The sequence below is a fragment of the Protopterus annectens genome, chromosome 7.part0 (genome assembly GCF_019279795.1).
Source record: "Protopterus annectens isolate FY-2018-M chromosome 7.part0, PAN1.0, whole genome shotgun sequence".
In the NCBI taxonomy this organism is placed as follows: domain Eukaryota; kingdom Metazoa; phylum Chordata; order Ceratodontiformes; family Protopteridae; genus Protopterus; species Protopterus annectens.
Genome location: NC_056739.1, coordinates 127,704,653 through 127,725,860, shown reverse-complemented (window position 1 = coordinate 127,725,860; position 21,208 = coordinate 127,704,653). Strand labels below are relative to the sequence as shown.

The 21,208-nt window shown below is 44.4% G+C and overlaps 1 protein-coding gene across 1 annotated transcript in view; it reads right to left on the bottom strand.

Annotated features, from left to right (window-relative positions):
• ANKS1A (ankyrin repeat and sterile alpha motif domain containing 1A) overlaps positions 1–21,208 on the bottom strand; it is a 3,005,277-nt gene that overhangs the window by 1,413,762 nt on the left and 1,570,307 nt on the right. The window contains exon 14 of the mRNA XM_044076145.1: positions 728–863. Within this exon, the coding sequence (XP_043932080.1) occupies positions 728–863 (136 nt within the window). The remainder of the gene's footprint in view (positions 1–727; positions 864–21,208) is intronic.

The following is a 21,208-nucleotide window of genomic DNA, read 5'->3' as shown; positions in this document are numbered from 1 at the left end:
TTCATATTCTAGGTAGAAAACATCCAAGATCTCTTCTTTCTCTTAAGGACTACCAACAAGGTGCAGTCCTTGCCCCCCTATTTTCACTACAGTTCAACTATACTACAACCTTCCCACTTCAACTTTAACAAAATGCAGATAAATACCACTGTTTTCAGTTCTAGTATTGCCATCAACAAACCAACAATCTGCAAAAGGGCTTTCAGCACCTGTGGAATTGACTGCATGACAACAAACTGATGCTGGACACATCTAAACCCAATGCTCTACATTAGAGCACACCATAACACTTATAAAACACTATCAAAACAGCAATTAAAGACCTATTAAAATCTCCTTTCAGCAATTCAGCTGAAAAAATAACCAGGAATCGGGTCTGACATTAAAAGCAATACTGATTAATCTTGTTTCAGTACAAAACTCAAACATACAGTTTTTCTTCTACACTACTTTGAATCCAGAAGTCTAAAAGACAATAAAACACTGTGATATATTTAACAATCTGAATATAAATGTCTACACTACTTCCTTGTAAACATAAATCTATAGGCTGTCTGTCCTCACATATTGTAAACAGTGCATCAGTACTGTGTGATTTTATTAAATTTTGTACTACATTTTTGCATTCGTGAATGTGGCTATTGGTCTGTACTTGCAATTTGGTCCAGGCAATATAATAAAAAATAAAAGTGGTGCATTTTTCTATTAATTACTGTGCAGCTCTTACCTTTATCTGGCTTATAAGCATGCTGGTAAGGATGCAACAACTGCATTGGCTGGTGCACACATATCTCAGAAGGCACCTCAGACAAATCTTGACTTCTCACTGATCGACGAGCATCTACGCAGGGTGATGTTTTATGCTGTTTTGACAATGGAAATGAGAAAACCTTGTAAGAAGCATACACAGATCTCTGCAAAATACCTGAACTATCTTTATAACAGTGTTAATGTCACAGCTTAAACTCTATAGTCAGGCACACTGATGTTCCACTCACCAGGGTGAACAAGGAGAAAATTACAGTCAGCTGCCTGTCGGGTGTCAGGATCCGCAACATAACGCATGCAACTCAAGTCACTCCACAACAAATACAAATACGACTCTGTCATTGTCCATGTTGGAGGGAATGACTTGAGATGTCCCTCCCTGGACTACATGAAGAGAGACATGGAAGAGCTGTAGGATCATGTGGCCCAGGCAGGTATGACCTTAGCCCCGAGTAGCATCATGCCTTCACCCAGAATGATACCACAGTATAAGAACAAAATGACTGACTTCAACAATTGGCCAAACTTCTGGTGTCATACAAAGGGGATCCAGTATCTGTCTGCCTGGGATGACATGATCGACAAACCACGATGCTTTGCCAGAGATGGTCTGCACCTGTCACCACTGGGATTCAGGTTACTGGCTAAAGCTTTTGCCACCCCATAGTGCCTTTTTTAGGCAAGGTTCAAAGGACAAAACCACCACCGTAACAGACACAAGCATGCAAAATCTGAAGGTAATACTACTCAATGCTAGAAGTTTAAAACTCAAAATGTGCTCTCTCAAGGCACTCCTAAAAATAGAGAACATCGATATCTGTGCAGTAACTGAGACCTGGTTCAAGGCTCCAGACAGCACCCCTGTAATACCGGGCTACAACTCTTACTACACTTTATGGACACCAAACCAAGACCGAATCACTAAAGGTGGAGAAGTGTCCACATTCACCAAGGATGTTCACACCTCCAGGCTAGTTGCCCAACACAATGTATCTGAAATTCTCCAGGTGCAACTAACACTAGGGTAAGACTGCAATCCAAACTGCAACTTGCTACAGATCCCCCACCATGCCCCAAGATTCTCACTACACCTTTCTAAACATACTGGAAAATATTACGATACAAACACCCTAATACTTGGTGATTTCAACTATCCCACCATTAACTGGGAAAACTACTTGAGTACCAACACCTTTCCCCAACTGTTCTTGGAATTCATAAATTCCAACACCCTGGATCAACTAATCCATTGCCCCAACAGGGGCCCCAATATCCTAGACCTGGTCATTACCAACATGGGAGATAGATGCTCCACACCACTGGTCACCCCCTCATTGCTCAGGTCTGACCATAAGCAAATCACCCTTGACATCCGCATCCCACCCCCACCCCCCAGTAAGGAAATCTCTGTAAAAAAAAACTTCTCCAAAGCCAACTTTATGCTACTCAAGTCTGAAGTGACAAACTTCATGACACCTATGCAGACGGTAGCTGAAAGTTCGATTGCTGTATCCTACACTAAGGAACTGTATGAGCACATCCACTCGTGCATGAATAGTGCCATCCAAATAGAGCCAAGATGCCCTCCTCTAAACAAAGGAAGCCAATCTGGTGGTCCCCTGCCATAAACTATACAACACAAGAAAAACTGTTGCAGAAAGAAAATCCCAGGATGCAAAAAAACTCGCTTACCAGTCTCGGTAAGAAACTGTGATCCCTCATAAAATCCTCCAAAGCTAGTTATGAAAATAAAATTACCAAAGATGCCTAAGACAACCACAAGACATTCGATAGTTATGTCAAGAATCTAAATGGCAATGCTCAGATATGCTCTGAGCTACAACAGAATAACATTAAATACACTGATCCCAAGGATATTGCCAATATCCTGGCAGATCGATTTAGTGCCAACTTCACCCCCATCTCAATACCAAAAGATTGCCAAATTCCGGTAATCACGACCACACAGGTAGAATCCGCACTCTCCAAAGCTAAGAATACAGCATCCATGGGACCAGATGGCATCCCGGGTTGTGTACTATACGAACTACAAAATGCACTGGCACCTCACCTAAGTGTCATGTTTAATCATAGCCTCACCTCAGGCTTTGTGCCCACTGAGTGGCGCACAGCTACAGTTATCCCACTCCACAAGGGGGATCCACCTTGGATCCTGGGAAGTACCGTCCCATCAGTCTGACAAGCTTGATCTGTAAGGGCATGAAACGCATTACCATGGAACTTATAAAGAAAGACATTGGCAACCTTCAAACACTGGTCCCCACCCAGTCTGGGTTTGTGAAGGGCCGATCTTGTCGCCTGAACCTGATTGACTTCTTCGAATCAAGTCTCCAGAGCTGTGGATGAGGGTAAGGCGGTCCACACAGCCTATCTGGACCTCACGAAGGCCTTTGGCACCATCCCCCACTCTGGAATCATAGATAAACTTACTATTCTGGGCATAAATCTCTACGTCACTCGATGGGTTGCCAACTAGCTTACTGACAGAACCCAGACTGTAAAAGGAGCCAACTCCAAATCCAGCTCCAGACAAGTGGAATACCTCAGGGTTCAGTCCTGGGACCGCTCGTTTGGCATCGACTTCTCTGAAGTACAGGCCAACACTAGGACTCTGGCTAACAAAGTTTGCAGATGACTGCAAATTGGGAGCCATTACTGAATCCCCAAATGATGTGGATATTCTACAAAAGGGCCTTACAGAAACAGATGCTTGATGCCAAAGCCACAGGGCTCAAGCTTAATGCCAAGAAATGTATAGTTATCCTCTTTGGGAAAAAAACATGTACCCATGAATTACCACACAGGTGGCAGTACACTAAACACCAAAAGTGTGATGATAGACTTAGGGACACAGGTGGACAGTTATATCACCTTTGATAACCACATCGCCACAACAGTCAGGAAATCCTTTTATGTGGCACACCTCATCACTAAGGGCTTTTCATCCAGAAAAAAGGAGGTCACTGTCTCACTCTACTCATCCCTCATTAGACCCATTATAGAGTACAACGCCCAGTTTAGTATGTACCTCACAAGACATCTGCAACAGCTGGAAAGGCTGCAGACATACCTCACTAAAAGAATCACAGGCCTAAAGCAGATGCCCTACGTTGACGGTCTAAAAAACTCCAGCTATACTCTGACATATCGTCTACTCAGAGGTGATCTCTGCTTAACATACAAGGCCATGTCAAACCCTGAGCTGTTGGACATGCTCCACTTAAATAAATCCCAATCCCTCAGAGCCACACGCTCCAGGGATCTAAACCTTGTCATCACAATGAATAAAACATGCTGGAGGGATAGATTCCTGACCCAGAGAGACTCCCCATACTCAGGAATACACTGCCCATATATGTCAAGCAGAGCGCCACCTTGGCCCTCTTCAAAAAGAACCTTGACGATTGGATGGGAGATAGGAAATTCAACCCGGGGATCACGTCAGTCGCCCTGCTAGACAGGGGTCCAGGGAAGTAAATATTGTGGGAAGAAATATCCAGGGAATTGTTATGGCTAGGTTTGTATAGGCCCTAGCGCTGATAGCCTACTACCAACCTATGAACTAGAATTTCAGCAAAATAGCAAGGACATAAGAAATCATTTATTTAGTAGACAAATTAGGAGAGGCAGTAGTTAATCAATTCAGAGGGTAAAGAGCCAACAAGATGATGTATACCAAAGAATGAAAGGTACGTGCACACAGTGGTGCTGTACTTAGCATTGCTGCTGCTGCACAAGTATGTATCAGTTTAGAGTTGAATACTTAAGATCTACGCATTTACAACAGACGTGAAAAATTAATAATGGCAAAATTCAGCAGTGTAGTTTAAAAATACATGGGTAATAAAAATATTACAAATTACATTAATCAAAAATTCAGGAAACAAAAACTGGAATAAATGCCTCCGCCAGTCTCAAAACAGACTGTTCCAAAATAAGGAACTTCATCACTCTTCAAACCAGCAACTAAGCCTTGCACCAGAAAGGCAGCAGATTCAACAGGACAGGGCAAGTTAGAAAAATGACATCTTGACTGAATTTAAGAGGAGCCTCCGCAATGGACAGTAGCACCACACCACGCAAGTTGCTTGTTAGGATAAAGGGTCACAGCAGTTACCCCTGCTGTGTACAGTACAGAAGGTGAGCATCAGGACTTTAAAGATGCAATGAGCTGCAACAGGCAGTCAGTGCGGATCCTAGAGAAAGTACAGTTTTGTACCTACCATAAATGTAGATGTTCGAGTGCTAATACAGCTGCAGTCATAACAGATGGGTTCTCCTGCCGTCAGGCGGGTCCTCGGTCGGCCGAATTCCAAAGTCTAGGTCCAGCGTCGGTTGTCGTCGCTTCTTCCCTGACGTCAGTGCACCAGGGGTATAAAAGAACCAGCCGACGCCATTTTCTTCAGTTTTTCTTGCCCCAGATGTCAGGTGCCCCCAGAAGGAAGGCAATACATAAATTTGTGTAATAAAGCAATGCAATATAATCAAAATACAGTAGTTGCAAGCAAATACACCATAAAAGAATACCCCAATCAGGTTGTATGAGGAGGTGTTAGCCAATAGGCCTGTCCCAAGAGGGGAAGGAGGGAGGGAAACCTGGACTGCAGCTGTATTAGCACTCGAACATCAACATTTATGGTAGGTACAAAACTGTACTATGTTCATCGTGCATACAACTGCAGTCATAACAGATGGGTAGAATCCCAAAGCTAAGAAAGGGGTGGTAGGCACTAGGTGGAACTAGGAGGAGCCAGAATGCCCTGCAGGACTGCAGTGGCAAAGCCTGCTCTAGTTTTGGAGTATAATGGTAGGTGGTAGTGCTTGGAGAAGGTATGCACAGAACTCCAAGTGGCTGCTTCCAAAATATCCTTGGTTGGAACTCCTCTGAAGAAGGCTGCAGAGGGTAGCTGTGGCCCTTGTGGAGTGAGATCTGATGCCTGCAGGTACAGTTTTACCATGAAAGAGTAACAAAAGCGTATGCAGTGGGCTATCCATTTTGAGATTGTCTGTTTGGAAATTGGCTTCCCTTGAGCTCCTATAGCATAGGACACAAAGAGCTGTTCTGATTTTCTGAAAGGCTTTGTTCTGTCCAAATAATAACGCAGCTGTCTGTGGATGTCCAAGGAATGTAGTAGTCTCTCCCCTTTGTTTTGAGGATTAGGGTAGAAGGTAGGTTAAGTGTATAGCCTGATTCAAAGCTACCCTGGATACCACCTTTGGCATAAAGGACGGGTTGGTTCATAAGGAAACTCTGTCCTGATGGAAGATGATAAAAGGCTGCATAGCCATGACGGCTTGTAGTTCAGATACCCTACGAGCTGAGGTGATAGCCAGAAGGAAAGCGGTTTTCCAGGACAAATATTGCAAATCTGTTGAGGCAGCTGGCTCAAAAGGAGGCAAGGTCAGCTTTTCTAGAATGAAATTGAGATCCCAAGCAGGTATTGGTTGTTTCCTTGGGGGTTTTATATTCTTAGCCCCTCTGAAGAACTGTCTTAAGAGGGGGTGAGAGAATAAAGGTGAATCAGTGTTCTATTCTGCAGAAATGGCTGAGGCATGGATTTTGATGGAGGAGAATGAAAGCCCACTGCTTAGCAGCTCAGCTAGATACTGTAGTATTTGAGGTAAATTCAGTTTTCCAGGATTCTGGCCCTTTTTCTCATTCCAGGCACAAAACCGTTTCCATTTTGCAGAGTAAGCTTTTCTAGTAGACGACCTTCTGGCCTCCAAAATGACATCCTGCACCTCCTTGGAGAGTAGGGTCTGTTGTGATGTTAAGGAATCTTCCATGCGGCCAGATTGAGTGTTTTCAGCTGACTGTGAAGAGTTTTGAAGCTGTGCTGAGTCAGAAGAGGCATTAGGGGTAGGGTCCATGGAGGGGAATACGTCAGGCTCCTCAGGAGTGGGTACCAGTGTTGTCTTGGCCAGTCTGGAGCAATGAGAATCATCTTTGGTCTGTCTGCTCTGGTTTTTAATAGAACTTTGGGCAGCAGAGGAAGAGGTGGAAAGGCATAAACTGTCATTGTTGTCCAACTGAAAGAGAGAGCGTCCACTCTCCAGGCCTGTGGATGAAAAGTCCTTGAGCAGAATTTTGTCAATTGGTGATTTTTGTGGGAGGCAAAGAGATCTATGTCTGGCCTTCCCCATGCTTGAATTATCTCTGTAAAAACTTGAGGATGCAACTTCCATTCATGTGGATCTGTCATATTTCTGCTTAGGTTGTCTGCCAGCGTGTTTTCCTTGCCTGGCAAGTACTGTGCCTGAAGTTCGATTTGTAATTCCAGAGCCATGTTCCAAAGTGACATGGCCAGCCTGCATTGGGGGTATGAATGGGTTCCTCCCGGTTTATTTATGTACCACATTACTGTGGTGTTGTCTGTCCTTATCAATAGTCGACCTGGATGCAGAAGGTCTTTGAAAGCTATAATAGCATTTATTACTGCTAGCATTTCCTTTTGATTGATGTGAAGGTGCTTTTCTTTTTGGGACCATTTGCCCTGAATACACCTATCTGTCATGTGCACCCCCCAGGCGTAGTCCGAGGCGTCTGTTGTGATGACTTGATTTGCTTGAGGCTTGCAGAATGGGAGACCTGTGTTTGTTTGGCATGCTTGAGCCCACCACAGAAATTCCTTTTGAAGACATGGAATTAGTGGTATTATTGTTTCCAAACTGTGGCTGTGTTGAGACCATAGGTTTTTCAGGTACCATTGAAGTTTCCTCATATGCAGCTTCGCACATAGGATTAGTAGGATGCAAGATGCCATGAATCCCAGAGCCTGCAGGATTTTCCTTGCAGTCAGCCTGGTGAAATTTGCTAGTTTTCTGAAATATCGAGTTAGTTGCCCCTGTTTCTCTGGTGTGAGGTAGGCCATCTGGGTGTTTGTGTCCAAGTTGGCACCCAGGAAAATTATTTTCTGAGAGGGTAGTAGCCTTGATTTCTTTTTGTTGACTGTGTATCCCAGAGAATTCAACAACATTATTACAAAAGCCAGATGTTTCAGAAGTATGTGCTTGCTGTCCGCTTGGATCAGGCAGTCGTCCAAATATGGGTATATTTGTATCCCTTGAAGTCTGCAGTAGGCAATTACTGATGCCAGGCATTTCGTGAATACTCTGGGCGCAGTAGATAAGCCAAAGGGCAATGCAGAGAATTGATAATGGGTTGAACCAGCAAGAAATCCGAGGTATCTTCTGCAATTTTGTCTGACTGGGACATACAGGTATGCCTCCTTGAGGTCCAATGTTACCAGCCAAGACTCCTTGCCCAGCATGGGAAGAAGCTGCTGTAATGTGAGCATCTTGAATTTTGGTACGAGTAAAAATGCGTTTAGGATGGATAGGTCCAAAATAGGTCTCCAATCTTTTCCCTTCCTTGGTACCAGGAATAGTCTGGAGTAAAAACCTTGACCTTGTTCGTGAGTAGGAACCTCTTGAATAGCTTTCATGTCCATGAGATCTGAAATTTGTCTTTGTGCCTCTGCCCTTTGATTGTGTGGCAGGTTTGGCATGCCTCTCATTTTTGGAAGGGTGTGAAAATGGAATCTGTAGCCTCTGTTTATAATGTCCAGGATCCATTTGTCTTTTGTGACAATATGACAATTTTTTGAAAATAATGCCAGTTTTCCGCCTAAGGGTGCTGCCGTTTGAGCCTTGCTTGACATGCAAAGGGGAAAGTCATTGGGCTTGCTTTCTGAATGGCTGCGAACTATCCTCACCACCTCTTTGTGTAGGAGCTTGCCATTGTCTGCCTCTAAACGATCCTTGAGATTGCCCTCTGCCCCTCGGGCGCCTGTATCTACCTCTTTGGTGTCTGTCCGTGGCTGAAAAGGACCAATTTTTGGAAGGCCAATTTCTACTGAAAAGTGCAGGTTGTACCTGTAGAAAATCTTTCACTGTTTGCATTGATTTAGCCTTTTCCTCCATTTTCTTTAATACCTCCTCAGCTTTAACACCAAATAATACATCCTTTTGCAGAGGGGCATCTAGTAATTTAGCTTTGACATGATCTGGTAAGGTTTGCTCCTTGAGCCAGGCATGTCTACGTATGACTGATCCTGTAACAGCAGCTCTACATGAGGCCTCTAGAGCATCAAAACCACATTGCAAGATATGTTTACCCACTTGTTCTGCACTATGCATCAAATCCTGCAACTCCTTCAAGTCTGGTTGTTCAGGTTGTGACATTTTACTTTTCAACTGTGATAACAGAAACTGCTGGTACTTTAGCATATGGAACTGGCAGTTTAATGCCCTCATAGTTAAGGTGGCCGAGGTGTATACCTTTTTTCCCCACCTTTCTAAGGATCTGGAGTCCCTCTCGGAAGGTAATGGGTTTTTAGCAGTGGAGGCCTTAACTCCCTTGGGGCCCTGTGAGATAGTTTCTGGGTCAGCCGCATGGCTTTTGTATAAAAATTGGTGTGAGTCAGGAACCCGGTAGTACCTGTCAGGCTTGACTGGGGCTGGAGGTAAAGAATCCGGGTTAAGGCAGGCCTCCGAGTACACATCATCTAGTATGTCTAAGACAAGAGGTGTAGCCAGAGGCCTGTGCTGGGGTAGCAAGAGAAAATCTCTAAGCCTTTTCTTGGAATCCGAGTACTCTTGGCCTTCCCAGTGGAACTGTTCCCTTAAGGTATGCAAGGTTTCCCCAAATGAGTAATCCTCTGGGGGGGAGACAGAGGGAATGGACTCTTCAGCATCAGAATCTTCAAAAGGGGAGTAAGAATGTTCCTGTTCATCAGAGTGCTCTGAAAAAATGGAGGCCTGGTCAGAGGAGGGGGATTCTTCCTCCACTCTGGGCCTTTTGTCCGGGGGGGGGGGGGGGTTGAGAACCCCTGATAAGAGTAATCAAATCCTCAGCCATTTTAAGCATCTGTTTTTTTAGGCATGGGGCCTGGAGAAGGGCCCTGTGGAGCTTGTCTCTTAGAATGCATGGCTGCTTTAGACTTGGTGAAAGCCTTGACAGAAAAAGAAGAGGAAGGTCTGAAGACACCTTGAGAGGAAGCAGACCTGTCTACATTTTGAGATTCACCAACAAGAGTGGCTTCGGTATCTGTAGTCGGGGTGTGGGCCGAGGAGCCTGCGACCTCGGGCACAGAAGACACTGCCAATGAAGTGTCGTCGGTAGGCAGGGGCTGCGTAGGCACCTCGCTGGGAACCGGACCACCTGTAGTCGGCTTTGGCGCGGTGTCGGTAGAGGCCGCGGACCTAGTGTGTCTGTCCTTATCTTTGCGTTTGTTGACAAAACTGGAGTCGGAGTATCTGACGACATAATATAGTTAAATTTTTTGCCAAAATAGTGCTGAGCGAACTCTGCCCGACGCTTAATGGTGCGTTTGTTGAATGTAGCACAAAAACGACAGACCGAGACGTCGTGGTCTGGGCCTAAGCAAGGAATGCAGAGGGAATGAAAATCCTTATGCGGTATTTGCTTCCCACAAGAAATACAATTATTAACTTTGTCTGACATCGGTCTGAGGCAAGAAAAGTTTCCCCAATGGGGTACTTAGCTTTCAAGAAGACTTCGGTTGCAAAATTTTCGTATTTTCAGGAGCTGGCCGACTGGCACTTGCGAACTGCTTCTGCTTCGGGCACCGCGCGGCAAGAAAGACTGAAGAAAATGGCGTCGGCTGGTTCTTTTATACCCCTGGCACACTGACGTCAGGGAAGAAGTGACGACAACCGACGCCAGACCTAGACTTTGGAATTCGGCCGACCGAGGACCCGCCTGACGGCAGGAGAACCCATCTGTTATGACTGTAGCTGTATGCGCGATGAACATCCGAGTATAATGTGGATCACTCTTGTAACACCAGATACCAGGCTAGCTGCTGAGTTTTTTATGCGATTCAAGCACACCAACTGACCAACTGAAAGCCCTAGGCACAGAGTATCACAATACACTAAGCAGAACCATACTAGTATGTTTAGCACCATCAAGATGGCCAGTCTCAACAAACAGTGCTTAACCTGGGATATGTTTCTTAGATTAAAGTAGGATGTCTTGGCAGTCACTGACACCTGGTAACAGAGTGCTAGACTCCCACTAAGTACACCCAGGTCATGCACATGTTTATCAAATTCCTAAAAGATGTCTCTATAAAATACTAAAGGCAACAACACTGGAAGATTAGATGGATGGATAGTAACGCACAATAGCACAGCCTTGGTCTTGACTAGGCTTAGTTCCAGTCAGTTTGAACTCATTTGCTCAAGAATGGACTTAAAGCAGTCTTTGCATGGGGTGTAATATGGCTCAAAACCCACAGGAAAGGGAAGGTAAAGCTGAAGATTTACCTTTATATGTTCAAACTGCACATGTGAGAATGCCAAAATGTCGATAGGATTTTTTCAAGATTCCGAAAAGTCGAAAAAATTTGCTTTGAATGTGCAATGAGCGAATGCACAGTGACATTCGCTCATTGCAGATTCGGCAATTTGGGTGCGGATTGCACTATAGTGGGTATTGGGAAATGGACCCTTTCCCCACTGTAGTGCGATCTCAGAGTTAGTATATTAAAGTAGGGTTGTGTGTGTGGGGGGGGGGTGCAGGGGACTTGCCCCCCCTGCATTACATTGTGTGTTCGACATTGTAGTTTGAAACTCAGCGGATCTGCTGCTCGAATTGCTGAGTTTCGAACTTCGGTGATGTTCGACATGCAGAATTCGTCCTTTTGGTTCGCACAACAGGACGATCAACAATATGATTTTCAACTATGTAAAGATAAACCAAAGCTGAATATCATCAGTATTTGATTGATATGGAAAACAAATCTTAACTTTAACTTCTGTAATCAGCAGCATGTATAAAGTACATATGTCTGCTCCAGTGGCATACAGGAATACAGTCCTGACTATATCTCAGACTACTCAAGTGCATGACAGTGCAGACAGGGAAGAATGGGCACGTCTATTCTGAGAAGGAAAGAAGTGCATAAACCCAGGGGGGCACATGCAAGGAGTGGACTGGATCTCCCTGGTGGAGACATGAAAAATGCCACATGGTGCCTACTTTGAGTGGGCAAGTTGCCCTGTTATCTTCAGCACTTTCTGGAAGTGAGGGGTAGTGCAGAGCTGACTATTGCTCTTCCCAGCCAACAGACAATGCTGAGATCAAACGGGAACAGAGCTTAAATGTAAAAATCCAAACTGCTCCGATGGCTGACTTAATGATGGCCAATCCTCACCACGTTGATGGGGAATGAATGAGCTGACTGGCTGCAGGAGAGATGATCATCAGGCAGTAGGGGCAAAGATGTGCAAAAAATCATATACAAGGTGAATAACAAGGGAGCGAAGATGTAACCATGAGGAACAGTGCACAAGGGCTCAAACATATCTGACGAATTTAAACCAGACACCACCTGCTGTGTACAGCCAGAAAGGTGCAAGCTGAACCAATCCAAAACATGCCTGTTATCCTATAGTGCATCCCAGAGTGACCTACTGTACCAAATGCTGCAGAGAGATAAAGTAGGAGGCTGATCAAGTTCCTTTGATTTGTTGCAATAATACAAAAATCATTTACCACCTATACTAGTGCAGCCCTGACCCAAATCTCACCCAGCTAAACACAACCATCATACATAGCTCCAGTCCAACAAGGAACCCAAGCCCACCACAACCCAATATCTTAGCCACAAAAAGTCTGACATTCCCCTTATTAATATAAGCATCAGAAGTCTGTTAAACAAAATACATGAACTGCATGCTACCCTATCCCTGTACACTCCGGCCATTGCTGTCCTTACTGAAACCTGGCTTAAACCCTGTATAAGCAACAATGAAGTCATACTCCCTGGTTACAACATCCTTAGACAAGACAGGATCTTGTTCTGTTCTCCCACACCATTGCTAGGGAATGGAATAACCTCCCCCAAGGTATCTCCTCTGCACCATCCATCTCACTTTTCAAGACATCACTAAAGTCACACCTCTTGCAATTATGGCTCTGTCCCTGTATCACAAAATCTTTTCTGCTCTCCTCCTAACCTGCCACACCTCATCTCCTCACTGCTTACCTCAGCTGTTCTGTACTGCTCAAATACTCCCCATCAGGAACTACTATCCTACTATTTTTCACGCTATGACGTATCTCCCAAATAGCATTATTTTCCAGATTCCATTCCTTAATTTTTATGCTTTGTACTACCAATACAGAATTCAAAGTTTTGCTATCTACATACCAAGCTTGCTCAAATCAAACTAACATACGAAAAATCTCCTTGATTGTATATATGCCACTGTAAAGAAATTTTCTGTCATTCGTGTATTATGTGTTGTCATGTAAAGACATAGAGCTCTGATTGTATATATGCCTCTGTACAGAAATTTTTTTCGTCATTTGTTGCATTTGTACTGTTATGTTATAGAGCTTTTCTCCCCAGGCCTCCACTGTAAATGGACTTTGTTCCAGTTGGACTTTCCCAGTAAACAAATGCAAAATAAGTAAATAAATAAAGGATAATAAAACAAGGCGGAGGACTGTCTCAACATTAAACTACCAAGTAAATACCCCAGACCTAAAAAAGTACTGAACTACTTGCCTCAAGACTAAAAATCAATAATAACTATATAGTCTTACTAGCAGTATAGATCTGATGCAACAACCCACCACTATAGAAAACCTGCTTTCATGGGCACAGACTACATTCAGCCAAGAAACAATAATAGTAGGAGACTAACTCTGACAAACCTATTCCTCTGAAAATCTCTCCAATTACATAAACTTACATGGTTTTAGTCAACTGATACATACACCCATTGGAACTGACAAAAATAGCAAAAAAATCTATTCTCGACTGGATCTTAAACAAGCCGTTATTAATCCATCACTCAGGCTGTCTACCAGACGGTCTAAGTGACCACCTACTTTCACCGTAGCTCACATACAAAAACATCACGCGAATACTGCAGAGTCTCAACTATCTGAACGTCTATTACCAGAAACGTCAATTATCAGAAGCAGCCTTCCAAAGTTTTTGGGTAGGAAAAAATCATAACGTCTGAATATGTAAACATTATACGTATTTGCTTGAGCATGTTTTTGAGCTTGTAGTCAGCTCGTTCGTGTATGAAGAATATTCTTTGTTGTCCACTGGAATCACTGAATGGTTGAAAAGTGTATTCCTACATGCAGAAAAAAAAAAGAAGTTATGTACTCACCATAACGTTCAATGTGAGTTGTTCATCTCATCTTCATTCTTACAGATGGGTTCGGAGCCGATCCTTGCCTCAGTCGGCCAACTACAAAGCTCGAGGTCTTCAGACAGCTCGAGGCCAAGTCCCTATCCCATGATGCACCTTGTGTTACCTCAGATCTTGTTTGCTGCCTCTAACAATACCATATGCCATCCTATCACTCTTTTAGGTATGGAAACCATGATAAAACATGAATCTCAGTCCTCGTTAAAGCCTGGAGGGGGTCGGGGGTGGGAAGTAAAAATGAAGGCGAGATGAACAACTCACATGGAACATTATGGTGAGTACATAACTTCTTTACGTGAAGTTGTTCTATCTCGATATTCATTCTTACAGATGGGCAACATCCCAAGCACCATCTTTCTCAGGTGGCTCACGGCAGTATGTTTCTCAGGACAGTGGAACCAAAGGAAGCCCTGTCCCTGGAGGCCATATCGACTTTGTAATGAGTGATAAACATATGAGGCTTTGACCAAGTGGCTGCTGCACAAACACCATCTATTGGAAGCCTGGCAGTAAAGGCCGAATATGTGGAAACAGCTCTGGTTTTATGAGTCTTTATTTTGTACTGCAGAGGTATATTGGCAGCTGAGTAAGTGAAGGTGATGCAATCAGATAACAATTTTGACAACGTGGTGTTTGTCACAAGTCTACCTTTTCTGGAGTCTGAAAAGGAAACAAAAAGTTGTTCAGATCTTCTAAATTCTTTGGTTCTATCTACGTAAAATCGAAGTTATCTGTGAACATCAAATTTGTGCAGCATATACTCCAAGTTATTGGTGTGTTTGGGGAAAAAAAACGGTAATTCTATGGTTTGGTTAAGGTTAGATTCAGTACAAACTTTAGGTAAGAATGAAGGATTTGTTCATAGTGAAACTATCAGAATGAAAAATCAAATATGGGCGTTTTATAGACAAGGCCTGTAGCTCTGAAATTCTTCGGGCAGATGTGATGGCTACTAAAAACAGTCTTCCAAGACAAAAATTTCAAATTGCATGAAGAAGCTGGCTCAAACGATGGAAGAATGATGTGTGAAAGCATAAAATTTAGATTCCAATGTGTATAAGGGGATTTAACGGGTGGTCTAAGGTGGAAAGTCCCCTTGAGAAAAGCTTTGGATAGCTTGTGTGACATTAAAGCCTTCAGTACCAAGATGAAAATTAGAGATCGCAGCAAGCTGCACACGCCGGGTGGCTGCCGCCACTCCCTTGTTGAAAAGCATAGTCAAAAATTCTAGGATGGAGGAAATAGGGGCTAGGTACGGATCAATGTTACTTTGAGAATTCCGTATAGAAAATCTCTTCCATTTGCTGAGATATAATTTCCTAGTAGATAATTTATGAGAAGATATTAAAATATGCTGTGTTTCAGTTGAGAGGTTATGGAACCTGGCTATGTTGGGAATTGGAGCAGCCAAGCTGTCAATTTCAGAGACTGAAGGGAGGGATGAAGAGCCCCCGATGAGTGCATCAGGTCTGGAACTGGGTCTAGAATCCAAACCTCTTCCAAAGGATGAGGTCAAAGAAAGGGGAACCAAATCTGACGAGGCCAATGGGGGGCTATAAAAATGATGGTCCGTCACAGGGCTTTGGCTTTCTTCAACACTTTGGGTATCAGGGGTATTGGTGGAAAGGCACAAAGGAGACCCAGGAGCCAATCATGTACGAGTGCGTCCCTTGGGGCATCTCCCGGAGGGGGGAATTAGGGAAAAATTGCTTCTGCATTTTGTGTTCATGGGGGATGCAGAGTGATCGCAGCAAGGCTGTCCCCATCTGCAGAATATTCTATCCGCTATTTCTTCTTTGAGGAACCACTCGTGAGGCAACAAAATTGCACTGCTCAGTTTTGTCTGCTATCACGTTGGATTTCCCCGGGATGTGCGTTGCTATCAGAAAGTGCTGGGTGGAAGTAGCTCACTGCCATACTCCCAGGGCCTCACGACAAAGGGGATAGGACCTGGTTCCTCCTTGTTTGTTTACATACCAGGCCACCTTAACATACTGTCCGACTGAATCACAATTGTCCCAGAGGGAGAGAGTCCTGAAAGTACTGCAACGCCAAGAGTACCGCTCTCATCTCCAGGACATTGATATGCAGATGCGGCTCTTGTTCGGTCCATGTGCCTTGGGCTGTTCTTCCCTGAAAATACCCCCCCCACCCGATCAAGAAAGCATCCGTGGTCACAGTGGCCGATGGTGTGGGTAGGATAAAAGGACAACCTATCGTGACTTAGAGAGAGGTCAACCACCACCAAAGATCCTTTTTGCAGGAGTTTGTTAGAATGATGAGATGTGACACGGAGTTCTTGATAGGACTATTGCGTGAACACGAGCCATTGTAGAATCTGCATGTGCATAAGATCCAAGGGAATTGCTATTATTGCAGCCACCATCGTCCCCAACAATTTTAGCACATCTGAGGCTGGTACCTTGTCTCTGGATATGAGGTTCAGAATTTGTTGTCGAAGTACTAATATCCTGTCTGAAGGAAGTTTTAAAGGGGTGGTGGTGGTGTCCAAATCTGCTCCGATAAAAACGATGTGTTGCAATGGCGACAAGGCAGATTTTTCTGAGATTATGGTAATCTCCAGTTGATTGCAAAGAATAATTGTGGTGTCCCTGGCTTGTATGAGCTGATGCCTGGTGGTGGCAGTGAGGGGCCAATTGTCTAATTATAGAAACACCTGGAATCCCAAATGCCTCAGGTGAGCCGTGACCACTGCTTTACATTTGGTGAACACTCTGGGGGCTGCAGTGAGACCAAAGGGCAGGGCTCAAAACTGTTAGTGATTGGCTCCCAGCCGGAAGTGCAGATGATCCCTGGATGGTCTGGCCTTTTTTATGTGGTAGTACGCATCCTTGAGCTCTATTGAGCACATCCAATTGTCTTTCCCCAAAAACAGAAGTATCGACTGTGGCGTGACCATCCAGAACTTCTTCTTCTTGACAGATCTGTTTAGTCTCCTGAGGTCCAAAATAGGTCTCCAGTCCCCTGTTTTTTTTTTTTTTGGAACTAAAAAGAATCTAGTAAGTTCTGGATCCTATCTGGTCTGTGGGGACCAGTTGGATGACTTTTTTCTAGCACCCTTTGGACCTCTACAGTTGCTTGTTCCCTGTAACTGGGTGGAACATGAGGGATTTTTGTCATCAAGGGAGGTGGAGTGGCAATAGGAATAAAATATCTTCTGGATATTATGCTTTGTACCCAGTCGTCGTTCATTTTTAGCCAGGCATTTGGGTACAAAGACAAGTGACCCCCCCCAACTGCCTCCAGAGTTAGACAGTTGGGCTTCCTTTCAGGAATGCTGGTAGGGCTTCCCAAAGAACTGATCTCTGTCACCCTGATTCTGCGGACCCCCTCTGCCATGAGGCAGGATCTTCCAGTATTACCCCCTCCTCTGCCCTTGGAGGGGGGTTCACCACATCTGTCCTGAAAGGCTCCTTGGGCTTTTTGGAACCACGTCTTTCCACCCTTTTGACTTTTGGGGTAGGGTCTAGTGGGGGGTGGAAAAATGGACTCAGACGGCAGACAGAGCCTTTCCTTCCTGCTCACATCTTGTAAGAGTTCCCTTTACTTTGGGCCTGAAAAGCGACGAGCCATCAAAAATGGTGTTCACAAAGGATGACTTAAAGGGCTCCGTAAAGGAACATAAGCGCATCCAGGAGTGTCTCCTAAGAGCAATTCCTGTACCCACTGCCCTACTCTTTCCATCAGCTGCATATATCAGACGCATGGAAGAGTTTACTACGGAATTAAGAGTAGCAAACTGGGAAGCAACCTTGTCTGCAACTCCCTCAGCTACCGTACCCTGTAGAGTATCTCCAAGCTGTTTTAGGAGATCTCTTTGCAGTCTTATGAAATGTGTGAGGTAGTTCAGTGATCGCATGGCAAAAGTCGCTGAACTGAACATGCGCTTCCCGTATCTATCCATGATTCTAGAAAAAGAAGTTATGTCTTACCATAACATTCCATCTGAGTTGTTGATCTTCCAGTCATCACTGATGGCTTCGGTTCCAAGCCCTCGGAACAGAGTCAGCCTTATACCAAGCTTGCGTGCACCAAAAACTCTCGAGCTAAGCTGCTACCCACAGTGCCCTTCACTCAGTTACCTCAGATAGAGTTTACATGCAACATATAGAAGAAAAGTACAGTTTTGTACCTACCATAAATGTAGATGTTCGAGTGTTCACACTGCTGCAATCATCACACTTAGGTTATCCTGCTGTCAGGTGGTCCCGCAGTCGGTCAGAGTTCCAAAGTCTTGGTCTGGCGTCAGTTGCTGTCGCTTCTTCCCTGACGTCAGTGCGCCAGGGGTATATATAAGAGGCATCCAACGCCATTTTTTTCAGTTTTTCTTGCCCCAGATGTCAGGTGCCCCCAAGTAGGTAGGCAATACGTATTGCTAATAAAAAGTACAGTTTTGTACCTACCATAAATGTAGATGTTCGAAGATCCACATTGCTGCAGTCATAACCTGTGGGTAGTCCACTGTCCTCGGTCGGCCCGAATACCAAAGTGTTAGGCTGGCGTCGGTCATGGTCGCTTAGATCTGACGTCAGTGCGCAGTGGTACTAAAGCACATGACCGACGCCATATCCTCAGTCTTTCTTGCCCCAGATGTCAGAAAGTCTTAAAAAGAAAGGCCATAGCTACAAATAGACAAACACCCAAACACCAAAATAGCAACAAAAAGGTACACCATAAACCACCCAGTCACCCCAAACTATACAGGGGAAGGAGGGAGGGAAAATTGGACTGCAGCAATGTGGATCTTCGAACATCTACATTTATGGTAGGTACAAAACTGTACTATGTTCTTCATCTCACATTGCTGCAGTCATAACCTGTGGGTAGAATCCCAAAGCAAAGGTAAAGGGAGGTTGGTAAAATCAGATAGCATTAGGAGCTGCTAACATGCCCTGTAAAACAGCAGTGGCAAACCCAGCCCTAGATTTGGAATAAAGAGGGAGATGGTAATGTCTAGAGAAAGTGTGCACTGAACTCCAAGTAGCTGCCTCCAAAATATCTTTAGTAGCTACTCCCCTTAAAAAGGCAGTAGAAGTGGCAGTTGCTCTAGTGGAATGAGGTCTGATTCCAGCCGGAACCTCCTTACCATGATGAGAATAACAAAAAGCAATACAATGACCAATCCACTTAGAAATTGTTTGCTTTGAAACCGGTTTTCCTTGTGAACCCAAGGCAAAAGAAATGAATAACTGTTGAGACTGCCTGAACCCTTTAGTTCTGCTCAAATAATAACGTAACTGCCTGTGAATATCCAAAGAGTGTAAAATTTTTTCCCCTTTATTCTGGGGATCAGCATAAAATGTAGGCACATGAATAGATTGGTTTAAAGCCACATTAGAAACAACTTTAGGCATAAAAGTAGGGTTAGTACGCAACGACACCCTATCCTTATGAAATATCAGGAAAGGTTCAACTGCCATTAGAGCCTGTAATTCAGATACCCTTCTAGCAGACGTAATGGCCAACAAAAAAGCAGTCTTCCAAGACAAAAACTTCAACTCAGATGTAGCTGCAGGTTCAAAAGGAGGTAAAGTGAGTTTTTCCAACACAAAATTGAGATCCCAGGAAGGAGTAGGAGCTCTACGCGGGGGTCTTATGTTCTTTGCCCCTCTAAGAAATTGCTTAAACAAAGGATGAGAGAATAATGGTGGGTCACAGTCATAATGAGCAGAAATAGCTGCAGCATGAACTTTTACAGAGGAGAAAGACAAACCCTTGTCTAGTAATTCTGTAAGATACTGTAGTGAAACACTTAAATTAGGCACTGAAACATCAAAGCTGTTAGCCTTGCTCCAAAGAAAAAATCTCCTCCATTTATCAGCATAAACTTTCCTTGTACTAGGCCGTCTGGCCTCCAAAATGACATTCAAAACTTGTTGTGGAAGCTGCGACCCCCCAGGGTCTAAAACAGAATACGCCAGGCTGTCAGATGCAGGGACTGTATCCTGACATTGAGGAAATGACTGCTTGCCTGGGACAAAAGGTGTGGAACTGGTGGCAAAGGCCAAGGAGGCTCCCGTACTAAACTCCTCAGTAAAGGGTACCAGTGCTGACGTGGCCAATCTGGAGCTATTAAAATCATGCAGGGCTTGTCCTGTCTGACCTTCAAGAGTACCTTGGGAAGGAGAGGCAGAGGAGGAAAGGCATAGACGTGAAGGTTGTTCCAACTGAACGATAGAGCATCCACTTTCCAAGCCTGTGGGTGAAACATCCTTGTGCAGAACTTTGGCAGTTGAAAATTTTGTGGAGAAGCGAACAGATCTATGTCTGGAGTCCCCCAAGCCACTGTCAACTGTTGAAACACATGAGGATCCAATTTCCACTCGTGGGGATCCACCATCTGCCTGCTCAAAACATCTGCTAAGGAGTTCTGTGCTCCTGGCAGAAACCTTGCCTGAAGAGTGAGGTGCAAACTGAGAGCAGTCTCCCATAAAATCATAGCTTGTCTGCAAAGAGGGTACGAATGGGTTCCCCCCTGCTTGTTGATGTACCACATGACTGTTGTGTTGTCTGTTTGAATCAACACTCGTCCTGGATGAATGAGATCCTTGAAAGCCATCAATGCAAATTGGACTGCTAACATCTCCTTCATGTTGATATGCAAATGTTGAAGTCTGGCAGGCCACGTGTCTTGTACCCATTTTCCTTTGAAGTGTGCTCCCCAAGCTATGTCTGAGGAATCTGTCATTAAGATCTGACTCGCCTCTGGTCGGGTCACAGAGAGTCCCTTGTTTAGGTGACATTCCTGAGCCCACCACAAAAATTCCCTTTGAATTCAAGGTATTATCTGAATGACAGTGTCCAAATCGTGGCAGTGCTGAGTCCATACGCTTTTGAGATACCATTGTAGCTTCCTCATATGCAGTTTGGCATTGGGAAGCACCAGAATACAAGATGCCATGAACCCCAAGGCTTGAAGGACTGTCCTTGCAGTCAGCCTGGACCGTAGAGACAATTTTTGGAAGTAAAGGGTAAGATTTCTTTGTTTGTCCGGGGTCAAAAAAGCCATCTGAGAGGCTGTATTCAGTCTCACACCCAGAAAGCACATGTCCTGAGAGGGTACTAGACTGGACTTTGTTTCGTTCACAGAATACCCTAGGCACCTTAACACTGCCATAACATACTGTAGATGGTGAAGTAACTTGACTTTGTCTTGAGCAAGAATCAGGCAATCGTCCAAATAAGGGTAAATTTG